Source organism: Helianthus annuus, chromosome 4 (assembly GCF_002127325.2).
Source record: "Helianthus annuus cultivar XRQ/B chromosome 4, HanXRQr2.0-SUNRISE, whole genome shotgun sequence".
Taxonomy (NCBI): domain Eukaryota; kingdom Viridiplantae; phylum Streptophyta; class Magnoliopsida; order Asterales; family Asteraceae; genus Helianthus; species Helianthus annuus.
In genome coordinates this window covers 193,607,875-193,622,236 of record NC_035436.2, presented here as the reverse complement: position 1 = coordinate 193,622,236, position 14,362 = coordinate 193,607,875, and the positions used below count along the sequence as shown (strand labels likewise).

At 38.7% G+C, this 14,362-nt stretch overlaps 1 protein-coding gene across 1 annotated transcript; it reads right to left on the bottom strand.

Annotated features, from left to right (window-relative positions):
- Positions 1 to 4,558: 4,558 nt before the first annotated feature.
- Positions 4,559 to 5,641, bottom strand: LOC110880632. The gene has a single exon (XM_022129116.1). The coding sequence runs from the start codon at positions 5,639 to 5,641 to the stop codon at positions 4,559 to 4,561; it is 1,083 nt and encodes a 360-aa protein (XP_021984808.1).
- Positions 5,642 to 14,362: the final 8,721 nt, after the last annotated feature.

Sequence of the window (14,362 nt, the reverse complement as noted above, 5' to 3'; positions counted from 1 at the left end):
AAGCAACATTTTGACCCGTTTGGTTATCTAGTGAAAGCCATCACTTTATTATCATACCAAACCGAATCTCTAGTGTTTATTTTGACCCGTTTGATGATCTAGTGAACTTCGCCACTTTAACGATACATCAACGCATCAATTACAATCTGACATCATTTAGACATTAAAACTAAACGTTATTACATAAATGCAACGAGACTAAAGTCACGTACCTTTAAAGCACCCCTTTTCTGCGTGTATCTCCTCCGGCGTGTCCGCTCGACGTCCCGGAATCCTTGCCTAAAGAGTTCAATTACAACAAGTTTAGAACTCTTTCTTAAGCTTTAACGCATCATTTAATTAACACATTCAAATCTGCGTTTTACCAAACCTTTAACATTTTGACCCTAATTTAGGCGTTTCATCGAACACCTAGCGGGTCAACTTTTTACATGATCTAATTTAATTTCATAACTTGTATCTATCATTCCAATTCACTCAATTTTTACAACATACACATATTATTAGCATCAACAATCCTAGAGATTGTTTCAAAATCTCAAATTACACTAGGTAAAAACGTAAATCCTAGTGTTTATCAAGTTCTACTAACATAGTAATCACCCACTATAGTGATTTTGATCCATACAACCATCATGCAAAGATTTGACAAGGATTTATCTAGGGTTTGTTCCCCAACCTCATCTTACTCACAAATTTCATGTTTACTATCACCAATTTAAGCTAAACATTCAATTTCAATCATGAGTAAGAATTTGAGTTGCATCTAAATGACCTAATTTGACATACCTTAAGATCCCTTTGACGAGGTGATCACGATTTTATGCTTGGATTTCGATTTCTAACCGATTTAAGGCTTCAATTTGTGATTTTCTTGCAAGTTAGGGTTTGGGTGAAGAACCCTCTTGTCGCCCCTGCTTGTTGATCGACCAGACACCTCTTGAATGGGGTGTTTGGTTTATTTTTACTATTTTAGTAATTCTAGTTCTAATTTTTACAAGATTGGCCCCTCCATTTATTTAACATAACAATTTTTGTTGTTTTAACCCCATTGTAGGCTAATTCTAGACATGTTAGTTAACCAAGTTACTACATTTCTAGATGAGTAATTTCTCATTTATTTAAACTATATGTATTATTATAAAGTTTTATATTTTCGGGATGTTACAAGTCCACCCCCCTTAAAAGGGGTTTCGTCCTCGAAACCGAGTTACGTACCAAATAATGTAGGGTAGAGCCGCTGCATTTCTTCTTCGGATTCCCATGTGGTATCCACACCCTTCCTGTGCTCCTATTTAACCTTCACTTGGTTGATCCTTTTGTTTCTCAAACTCTTCACTTTACGATCTAGAATTGCAATTGGCTTTACCGCGTAGTAGAGGCTGTTATCCACCTCGATATCGTTGTAGTGGACACGAGCAGTTTCGTCCGCTAAACATTTACGGAGATGTGACACGTGGAATGTGCTGTGTATTCCACTCAACTCCTCAGGCAGCTCGAGACGGTATGCTACCTTTCCAACCCGTTCAACGATTTCAAATGGCCCAATAAATCTTGGGCTCAATTTCCCTCTTTTTCTAAACCGAATTATCCCCTTCCACGGCGATACTTTCAACATTACTTTATCGCCCACTTGAAATTCTATTGGCCTCCTCCGTTTATCAGCATATGCTTTTTGTCGATCTTGAGCTGCTTTTAAATGAGTTCGGACCAAGTCAACTTTCTTGTTTGTAATTTGGATTACATCGGTATGAGCTAATCCGCGGGGACCGACTTCTCCCCAACACGCTGGGGTTCGGCACTTTCTACCATATAACATTTCGTACGGTGCCATCTTTATGCTCACGTGGTAGCTGTTATTATATGAAAATTCAACTAAGGGTAGATGGACATCCCAGCTACCTCCAAAGTCAATGATGCAAGCCCGTAACATATCCTCTAGCGTTTGTATGGTTCTTTCACTTTGCCCGTCCGTTTGTGGGTGGTAGGCATTGCTAATAAACAACTTAGTTCCCATTTGCTCTTGGAAATCACGCCAGAAATCCGAAGTGAACCGAGTATCCCTGTCGGACACAATGGATATCGGCACCCCGTGATGCGCCACAATCTCATTGGTGTACACTTCTGACATCTTTTCAGATGTATAAGTCTCACGGATCGGGAGGAAGTGAGCACTTTTTGTCAATCTATCCACGACCACCCAAATAGCGTCGAAACCGCGGCTGGTCTTGGGCAGTTTGGTCAGCAGGTCCATCGTAATTTGTTCCCACTTCCAAACTGGAATATCTAATGGTTGCAACTTGCCGTATGGTTTCTGATGCTCTGCTTTGACTTGTAAACAAGTCAAACACTTCTCTACATACTTCACAATATCTCTTTTCATTCTGGGCCACCAATAATTTTGTTTTAAATCATTATACATCTTGGTCGCCCCCGGATGTATCGAATAACGAGATTTATGGGCCTCGTCAAGTAAAAGTGCTTTGGCTCCACATGTATTTGGAACCCAAATTTTCCCAAATCGAGTTTTTAATCCTTGGTTGCCGTCCTCCAAGTCTTTTAACTGCCCTACCATTCTTTCCTTTTTCACATTCTCTTCTTTTATTGCTTCACTTTGAGATTTCCGAATTTGGTCGAGCAATCCCGATGTCACAATTAGTTGCATCGATCGGACTCGAATAGGCGCATAATCTGTCTTTCGGCTTAACGCGTCCGCTACTACATTAGCCTTCTCGGGATGGTAATGTATATCACAATCAAAGTCCTTGACAGTCTCCAACCACCGCCTTTGCCTCATATTTAATTCCTTCTGATCGAAGAAATACTTTAAGCTTTTGTGGTCGGTAAAAATAGTGAACTTTACCCTGTACAGATAATGCCTCCATATTTTCAAGGCGAACACCACTGCCGCTAACTCGAGGTCATGAGTAGGATATCTCTTTTCATGAGTTTTCAGCTGCCTTGAGGCATAGGCTATAACCTTGCCTCGTTGCATCAGAACGCAACCAAGCCCCGAATGCGAGGCATCCGAGTAAACTATCATATCATCCGTTCCATCCGGTAATGACAACACCGGTGCTTGTGTCAATTTTTCCTTAAGCGTTTGAAACGCTTTTTCTTGGTTCTCGCCCCAAATAAACTTCTCCTCCTTGCGGGTTAGTTTGGTCAGTGGCATGGCAATTTTGGAGAAATCTTGTATGAACCTCCGGTAATAACCCGCAAGCCCCAAAAAGCTTCTGATTTCCGAAGGATTCTTCGGTGGATTCCATTTCGCCACGGCTTCTATTTTTGACGAGTCTACTAACACCCCGTTTGCATTAATGACGTGCCCGAGAAATTGCACCTCTCGCAACCAGAAGGCACATTTTGAAAATTTTGCATACAACTTTTCTTTTCTGAGCGTCTCCAAGACTTCGTACAAATGTCTTGCGTGTTCCGCTTCGTCCTTTGAGTATATTAAAATGTCGTCAATAAACACTATTACCGACTTATCTAACATAGACTTGCAGACCCGGTTCATGAGATCCATGAAAGCTTCGGGCGCATTTGTTAACCCAAAGGACATTACCAGGAATTCGTAGTGTCTGTACCGCGTACGGAAAGCCGTCTTCGGTATATCTTCCTCCTTGACTCTCAACTGGTGGTACCCCGATCTAAGGTCGATCTTGGAGAACCATTTAGCACCTTGCAATTGATCGAACAAGTCGTCAATTCTTGGAAGTGGATATCGATTTTTCACCGTGAGTTTGTTCAACTCGCGGTAATCGATGCACATACGCATACTCCCATCCTTTTTCTTAACAAACAACACCGGTGCGCCCCACGGTGACACACTTGGGCGAATAAAGCCTTTGTCGAGGAGATCTTGAATTTGAGACATTAACTCTTGCAATTCTGAGGGTGCAAGCCGATACGGCGCCTTGGCCACGGGTTTCGCGCCCGGAATCAATTCGATCCCGAACTCTACCTCCCGTTCCGGCGGTATTCCCGGTAGGTCTTCCGGGAACACATCGGCGTATTCGCGTACTACCGGCACGTCTTCAATCTTTAGCGACCCTTTGTTTAGTTCATTTGCGTATATCATGAATGCTCTACATCTGTGCTTCATGAGCTTGTAAGCTTTTATCATTGAGCACATAACAGGTTTTCCTTCTTTCTCGCCACGTATGATAATCGATTTCCCACTTGGAGATGTTAGTTTTATCTCCTTGCGGAAACACATGACTTTCACATTATGTCGGGATAGCCAATCCATTCCGACCACTACTTGGAATTCTCCCATGGACATAGGAATTAAATCTATCGGGTATTCCTCATCATCTATGCTTATCTTACAACCTCGACATATATCACATACAAGGAAGTTTTTGTTGTCACCTATTTCTACCTCTAATGGCATAGGTAATTTTGTTAGTACAAAGGAATGATGTCGAATAAGTCCATGTGAAATAAAGGACTTATTCGCACCCGTATCAAATAACACATGTGCAGGAATTGAATTTATGGCAAATATACCTGAGACCACATCGGGCTCCGTTTTCGCCTCCACTGCCGTTAACTAGAAAGATCTAGCTTTTGCTTTTGGTGCTTCGGTGTGCGCACTCTTGTCTTCCTTCTTTCCAGACAATTCCGGGCACTCGGATTTCTTGTGACCCGGCTGATAACATTTGTAGCATACCGAAACTTTCCCCGGGCACAATGCAGCCGTGTGCCCTGTCTTCCCACAAATAGGACACGGCTTGTCCTTAAATCGACACTCACCCTTGTGTCCCTTTCCGCACACTTTACAACTTGGCGTACTGCTCTTTCCTTCTTGTTTCTTTGATGAGTCAGTCATGCGTGCCTTTTTCATAGGGCTTGGATTTACCTCTTGTGCCCTTCTTTCACCCCTTTCAATTTGCTTCTTTAACTCTATTTCTCTTTCTCGAGCGGCGTTGATGATTTCAGTGAGGGTTTCGTATTTTGAGGGAGTCATGAACTCCCGATATTTCACGCTTAGCATATTATAATAATAATAATACACTTTTTGTTCTTCGGTTGTCACCAACTCATCGCAAAACCTTAGTTTGTCAAGAAAGGTTCCCGTGATCTTATCAATAGACTCACCCTTCTGTCTAAGTTGGATAAATTCTTCCTTGATCCGATTGATAACCGCTTTAGGACTGTGATGTTTAAGGAATGGTACCTTAAACTCGTCCCATGTCATCGCCTTCGCCTCTTCGCTACCAATCTCCTTTTTCTTATTATCCCACCAGTCTTTTGCTTGGCCCCTCAGTTGACCCGTGCCATAAGCTACGAAGTCACTTGTATCACAGTGGGTTCTCTCGAACACCCCTTCAAGATCACTCAACCATCTTTGGCACACCATCGGATCCACTTCTCCGTGATAGAGTGGTGGTTTACATGCCATAAATTCCTTGTACGAGCAACCCTTACGCTCTCCCAACTTCTCCTTAGCTAAATTGGCATTATCCTCCAATTTCTTTATTCTTTCATCCACCACTGATAACACCGTGTTTTGGATTTTATCGATGAAACCCGACAAGCTGTTCTCGATTGCTTTTCCTACCTCTTCAGCAATCACTTCTCTCATTTGTTCGGTGACTCTTGGCACCGCTTCGTCATTTCCCTTATCCGTCATCTTTGAAACTGAAATGTTTACATTTAAACGTTAAACATTTCGTTTATAACATTGCTTCTTTTGTTTTGGTTTAGTCAAGTTCTCAACTTGCTTTAACCGTTTAAATTTGGTGCACTTCCCGGGTTTAAGTGTGTTAACACACTCTTCCCATGCACTTTAATTTCCTTCTCATTCATATATAAGACATAATTTGTTAACATAATAAGTTAATTCTTACCGGACGATCGATCAAGCTTGAACCGAACACTTTTGTTGACAACCTTAAGCTCTGATTACCAACTTGTAACACCCTTAGTATTTGGACGGAATGTAATTAGTAATTATGTTAGTTAAGGTACAAATAAGAGTTTATAAAAAGTTTCCATCCTTTAAGGATCATACAAAAACATTGAATTACCAAACCTTGTACAATAGTGCTGAACAAGTTAAAAGTTAACCCTTACTAGTAACTAATCGCTATTTTAAGGGATTTAAAACATGATTAACAACGTGTTTACAACATAATAAAGTTCTAGACATGGTTATATTTAGTGCGGAAGCTTCAAAACGCGTGTTCGGTTCTTGACAACATGCTTGATCACCATCCGAGGGAAACTCATCCATACCTAAGGTCAAACACTAAAATATTGGTTTTGACAATAATACATTACGTATAAACGAAACTTAATAACACAAAGCATCAAACAAAACATAATTTTCCTGGGTTCCACCGTAACTTACGGTGTCACCGTAAGTTACGGTGAACCTGGAATGTCCTTTGTTCTACCGTAAATCAGGAGGTTCACACCGTATGCTTTTGATGTCCACCGTAACTTACGGTGGAGCCGTAAGTTACGGTGGGTTCTGCATTCTTGCCTCTCAACCATTTTTCAACTTTAAAAGTTTATAACTTTTTACTCGTTAGTCCGATTTCGTCGATTCTTTCACCTACGAGTCTGCAATAAGATTACGGACCCAACCATATAAATTATACATCTCGAAAACCGAGATACCGACGTTCGGCTCATAATTTCTTTGTTTCAATATCTACAACCCATTATCAAGATACATGATCCCATAATTCCATCCCTAGGACACATTAGACATAGTTACCCAACTTCACGGGCTTATGACCTTGGAGTATACACGCCATACCATGACTTCGCGTATTCTTTGAACTAAACACTTGTTTTCTCGGAATTCAAGCATCCCGTTTCAAACGACACCTTCTATCAACTTCTATTGTTTGACCCGATATACCGGGTTCATGGCTTAAAATGTCATAACCAATTTATCGATGCATTACTATCTATCACCTTGCAAAATATGAGACTTTTAAGTCTCTGCCCATGTGATCCGTTTTCAAGCAACATTTTGACCCGTTTGGTTATCTAGTGAAAGCCATCACTTTATTATCATACCAAACCGAATCTCTAGTGTTTATTTTGACCCGTTTGATGATCTAGTGAACTTCGCCACTTTAACGATACATCAACGCATCAATTACAATCCGACATCATTTAGACATTAAAACTAAACGTTATTACATAAATGCAACGAGACTAAAGTCACGTACCTTTAAAGCACTCCTTTTCCGCGTGTATCTCCTCCGGCGTGTCCGCTCGACGTCCCGGAATCCTTGCCTAAAGAGTTCAATTTACAACAAGTTTAGAACTCTTTCTTAAGCTTTAACGCATCATTTAATTAACACATTCAAATCTGCGTTTTACCAAACCTTTAACATTTTGACCCTAATTTAGGCGTTTCATCGAACACCTAGCGGGTCAACTTTTTACATGATCTAATTTAATTTCATAACTTGTATCTATCATTCCAATTCACTCAATTTTTACAACATACACATATTATTAGCATCAACAATCCTATAGATTGTTTCAAAATTTCAAATTACACTAGGTAAAAACCTAAATCCTAGTGTTTATCAAGTTCTACTAACATAGTAATCACCCACTATAGTGATTTTGATCCATACAACCATCATGCAAAGATTTGACAAGGATTTATCTAGGGTTTGTTCCCCAACCTCATCTTACTCACAAATTTCATGTTTACTATCACCAATTTAAGCTTAACATTCAATTTCAATCATGAGTAAGAATTTGAGTTGCATCTAAATGACCTAATTTGACATACCTTAAGATCCCTTTGACGAGGTGATCACGATTTTATGCTTGGATTTCGATTTCTAACCGATTTAAGGCTTCAATTTGTGATTTTCTTGCAAGTTAGGGTTTGGGTGAAGAACCCTCTTGTCGCCCCTGCTTGTTGATCGACCAAACACCTCTTGAATGGGGTGTTTGGTTTATTTTTACTATTTTAGTAATTCTAGTTCTAATTTTTAATAGATTGGCCCCTCCATTTATTTAACATAACAATTTTTTGTTGTTTTAACCCCATTGTAGGCTAATTCTAGACATGTTAGTTAACCAAGTTACTACATTTCTAGATGAGTAATTTCTGATTTATTTAAACTATATGTATTATTATAAAGTTTTATATTTTCGGGATGTTACAACAAAGCACCCATAATCATCAGAAAAGCTTTTTAAACAACTCAAAGAAGCAACATGAATCAAATAAGAATGGTATAAAATGAAACATTGTTTTTGTAATTGATTTCTAATAAATGTTCAGCCACAAATAGTGACAGTTTTTATCATATGAATCCACAACCATAAGTACTATCAATTTGGACCCTAAATGTAATACACAGGCCATCAACATGTAAAGCAAATGCCCATGGCTTTATAGCCTAGTGGCATCTTGGGGGTGGGATAAGGCTTTGGACCAATAGGTCCTGGGTTCGATTCCCACAAGGGGGTTTTCCCATATTTATTGGGTTTCCTCCTGAATTGGTGTATAGGTATTATGCCTAGTGGAGATGGATATGATCGGGTGGTTCCGCTGGTGGCACGATGATACTTCAGCGGTCCGTCAGTGATCCAAATTTGTCGTTAAAAAAACATGTAAAGGAAATTGCAGGACACTAAACCCTCAACCAATATAACACACCAATCTGGGTTGACTGTTGAGGCTCCATAAAATATACAAAGGCATGAATAATCAGAGACACAAAATGAGAAACCTACCGTAATTCGGCGAAAGTGTAGCTCATGGAACTACAGAAGCAAAGCACATGAACAATTTCGATGAAAGATCAAAAGACACGCAAAAAAGGAAATCTGATGCTAATGTGTAAATAAAAAGAGACACGTCATCACTACCATAGCAGAATAGGGGAAAATGTCATATCTATGCTAACCTGTTGTTTTCCATCCTCTCTCATGCAAACCTTCATGTTAAAGATAATATTTCATAAACGTTTTGAAGTTAAGATGACCTGATTTATAATCTAACCCAATTAACATGAACCAACTTTTAAAGAAAAAGAGATCAACCTGGAAAGATGTGTAGAAAGGATCTGGTCGAACAAAGCTTAAGAACTCTGTAGAAAGGTGTATTCATGTCGAAACTGAATAGGAATAACCTGCATCAAAAAACAAATAATATCTTGTGTATTATATGGGTTAGACTTCTAATCAGCAAAAGAACAAAAACATTTGAATGATGCACTTTTAAAGAAACATAGGTAAATGACTACTTTTATTATACAACAACAATATAACAGGTACATTTAAGGTCCTAAAGAGAATTAAGGATAAAAATGTGAAATGGTTCAAAACGAATATACCACTGAATCAGCTTTTAAAACGTCCCACGGGTCCGTTTTGAAGTCTCCATCATCATATATATACCACTCATTACGTTCCCATGTGCACAACTTTAAGACTACTTTCAGCTCTTCGTCCAATGCTTAGATCCAAACATTAAATCATCATGAAATTTTCAAACACATACTATCGAATAACACCATAAAAAAATTTTAGTGATAGGAATCCATTACTAAACTCAACGAAACCACAAAATTGATGAATCATTTTAATGTCCCAAATACGATATGAATACATGACAAAGATAGCACAACAAACCATATTGAAAGTCACATGTCAATTTTGAATTTGAAAAGGTTACTACTTTAGAACTCTGTAAAATCACTACTTGAAAGCATCCATTACAGTAACAATCAACGGCCATGAAACCATATTGAAAGTCAAAGACGGAAACCAATACCTTTGAAATTCAATGGTGAATCGATTTATCTTGATTCTGATTAACATGTGCGAGATTAAGATTTGAAATAAATGAAAAACAACCTAACAAAACTGATGGTGAATTGGTTTTATTTGATCAAGAACAATCTAATAAAATTGAATAACAAAGATGATGAAATTGAAAACAGAAAAAAAAAATCAATGAAGAAAAGAAAAACCAAAATAGTTGCAATATCAAACAGTTGAACAAAGAAACCCTAGATATTACAAATTATAAAATACCTTAATAAACCATTCGTCCAACACATTGTGACAACCCTCACTAAACCAGGTATCCGTACGACTTAATTAACTATTAATTGTTGCCTAATTACTGTGCTTAACTGAAAATGCTGATGAACTGCTACTTGACTGTTGATACTTGTACATATCTGCATCATACCTTGATTTCCGTCACTACATTATTTACTTACTGAACTCTAGTGACAAACATGATGCACAAAAGCACAGTAGCACTTGAACGGATAACCTATTGAACATGCTGATAAAGCCAGCATCAGGCAGACATTGCCTCTAAAGGCCTATATGAGCCAGAAATATTTTACTACACCCATAGTGTGTGTAGGGATACAAGGGTTGTATAACTGCGTCTCTAGGAATAAGATGTAATGATTGGATGTGCCTAAAACGTACTCTAAGCACGAAACACAGCACTTTTATCAACATACTAGCTTCTAGCTAACTAATAAAGTGCCAAAACATGAGAAAATATTCCTGACACTTTGCAGAATAAATTGTGTTGCTAAAAATATTATTTACGACGCTTAAAAGATTACTTAAGCACTTTAACGGATTACTATCCAACCGAACAACCGGACTGTACCCGGAACATGAAAATATTGCCAAAAGTATTATTGGTCTTTTTCTGAGCCAGTTAGGGTCCCTGATTACCCTAACACCCGTTTTATAACGTATCATACAACTAACAGAGTTAACCCCTAGAGTTAACCTACTTAACGTAACTAAGTCCTAACTACACAATTGAAATCGAACCATAGGACCCCCCCTGGGCCGGTTCTATCTCCTTGTAACTAGGAGAGTACACATTTGATTATTATAATGGTGTATGTTTAATATCAAGGGGACACGAGATCTGTTGGACGATAAACATGATTTTGTCTATAAATACCTTCACATAACACATGAGATTACACACACTTAATCACCAATTCCACTCTACTCTCTCTTGCTCTCCCCACTCTCGGCCGAAGACCCCCCACCCCCATCCATCATTTGTCGGCTCTTGTTCACTCATTCCAAGAATATGCAAGCTTCACGGGTTACGTATTAGGAGGCTTGAAGCAAACGGAAGTGAAAGGACCTCATTACTTCGCTTTTATCCACCTCATTTTCGCCTAGAATCTTCCCTAGCCCCGAGCTAGAGGTATAATGTTTAAAACTCATTCTCGAACATATCTAAAGTGGTTAATATGATTTATAACGGTTAAAATGCGGAAACCCATCTTTTGAATCTTTAAAGTTTACTAAAACTTGAATTTTGTTGGATAAAAGATCATGACTTGTGTAAAAGTTGTAGTGTTTGAATATGTTGATTATTGAGGCCCGATCTACGTTGTGGTGGCTCTGATCATCGTTTAACCCGACTTTGTTAAGATCATAGATCTTGACATAAGCTTGTTTCTATCGGTACAAGGGTTAAAAGGTGAAACTCTACCACACGAAAGACATGAACTTGTGTAAAAGTATTTTGACTTGTAAAATAGTATTTAAAACTAGCGGATCTACGGATCTGCAAGTGGTATATTCGTAGAACCAAGTGTCGAAAAAATCATGTTTTATAAAAGTCGTATGACACACTAACAAATATGATTTTTACAAACTACAAGTGTATAAACACTTGTGAAACGAAAGATCCGACAAAGTAACAATTTTTATAAAAGTTGTCGGGAAGTTGTAAAGAATGATTTATTCTAAAAACGGGGTTTTTACAAGATTAAACTATTTTACACATAGATCCACCAAATATAAGGAGATCTACACTATAGTTTCCGGAATAACTACAAGTTCATGTAATAATGCGATTTACATACTAATCGGCAAGTTTGGTGTGTTGAGATTAGTTTGATGTGTCGGAAATTGATTGATTGAATCAAGAAATTGTTGAAGTGATTTTGTAAAAGAAAATGATACGCTTGAAAGCGTGGCCACCTCCAGTTACAGGGGAAACTCTGGCGAAATTTTTCTAAAAATATAACACTTAGAATTATTTACAAGTGTTAAACTATTTTGAGATGTTTTCAAAATATATTTCGCCATGACTTTATTTATTAAATAATCGGAGGTGGGATTTTCACAAAAACTAAACGTGATAAATATTTATTCGATAAATATACTTTTCACCACACTGTTTATGATTATTTTGTGAAAATATATAAATACTATTTTTAGAGTAAAAATAATATTTACAAACGTTGACGAACCCAAAATAATACAAACGCTTACACGACGAACATATAATTTACATCGGTAATTATTATTACCACTTAATCGTTAAAACGTAACTTACGCTTTATACGGAAATATTCATAAACGCGTATTTTTGTCAACGTATTATTTTGGAAAGTATTAAGTGAAGAGAAATATAATATTTTTGAGAAAAATATTTATATTTTGGAATGAGAAGTTAAAATATATTAAGTGGGACTTAATGATATGATACAAATACACATGTATTAAATCCCCCATCCTTGGGAAGGAAATTAATTACCAAGTATATACAAGGAACGGTTGTCTAACTGTTTCCCAAAACTTAAACTATAAAGCTAAGGCACGGCCATCCGTCTAATAGAATTAGCACATGTAGGTCGTTGCACAGCTGCCTGACATTCGGAGTACTTGGTATAGCGACGCACTGACTGTGAGTTCATGTCCCCCTTTTCTCTTAACTGTTTTCAGTTTTTCTAAACTGCGGGGGTGAAATACATGTTACAATGATTATGATTACTTTATACATGGTATGGTTAGCGTAAGGAGGGTTACTTTTAGATCATGTGAATGGGTAGGTGGAAACTTGAGGTCATTAATCCTCAGGGTAGGACCGAGGGGCAGGAGCGGTAGATCTATTTGGGTGTAGCGAGCCCAGTCCCAGGTCCAGCATAACGGACCTTGGGATGACTTTGTTCCCGACGCATAAATTTGCTAGGTTTGAGCCTTCCTACTTGCATTTCACACATATCAATGGCCTTGCAAACCATTGGTGATCTCTTTTTCCTTATTTGCTACATACCAGGGTTTTTGATAAATACAATGGTTTATTTACTCACTTTCGCATGAACTCGTTCAACATTATTGTTGATTTTTCAACTTACATGTATTTCAGGGAATTAAAGATCTGGCACGGTATGGCATGTTTTCCGCTGCATTAGTCACCGAGGTCATCCAGGGTTTGGGGAATGTGACTCTTTCCTGGACAAGTCACAGTCCTCGAATCATGTTATGTTATGTTATGTTTAGGATTGTAATGTTTGTGGGACAAGTTTGTGGTTGATAGGGTGTTAACCCGTTAAGACAATGTTTTGTTATTTTTATTTTAATGGATGAACTTGCATATTTTAATTCATATAGCTTGTTATGATTAAGCTATGGTATTAAGAAGTCACACCAAATTAACCACGCTTCCGCAAAGCCAGGGTGTGACAGCTTGGTATCAGAGCTCTGATCATAGCGAACTAGGATTCCTTCTTGAGTCTAGACTATGATCACTAGGGCTCTCACGAAAACATTTTTACTGCATACCACTTAAGTCCAGATCCAAAACCTTTTTATAAACAAATGTTGAGCGCATTTTATTTATTATTTTTAGGCTCAGTCTGGGAGGCTGAGGCTCGGTCTGAGAGACTGAGGCTCGGTCTGGGAGGCCGAGGCTCGATCTAATGGGTCGAGGTAGTTGTCTAGTGGGACTAGGGAGTCAGTCTGGGAGGCTGAGAGAATTGACTAGTGGGACTAGGGAGTCAGTCTGGGAGGCTGGGAGAATTTGCTAGTGGGACTAGGGAGTCAGTCTGGGAGGCTGGGAAAAATTGGCTAGTGGGACTAGGAAGGACAGTCTGGGAGGCTAGTGGGACTAGGAGGATTATGTGATTATTATTTGGTAGCTTATGTGATTACCTGATTTACTGATTATTTGTGCATAATTGTGTTTATGTTACTGACATCATGAGTCACCCGTGCCATGCGACATGTTTATGCGTATGTGATTCGGATACCACCGGACCTTTACCCATAGTATCTGACGACATTATATCCTCAGAGCACGAGGTGCATACCTCCGATTACACGAGCACTGATGACGATGACTTCCAGCCCTTCGCTCTGCCCGATGGCGCTGATGAGCCTATTGATGACCCTCCTGCTGAGTACTTACCCCTAGTTGTGATACCAGCTCCTATACCTTTAGCTGTTATCCCGCATATGACTTGCTACTCGACGCCGAGGCTGACGGCGATATCGATTTGTTTGAGGACGAGCCTTTTGAGGATGAGATTCCGGATGCAGCCCTTCTTCCCGCTGGCGATCTTCTGATGATCGCTGA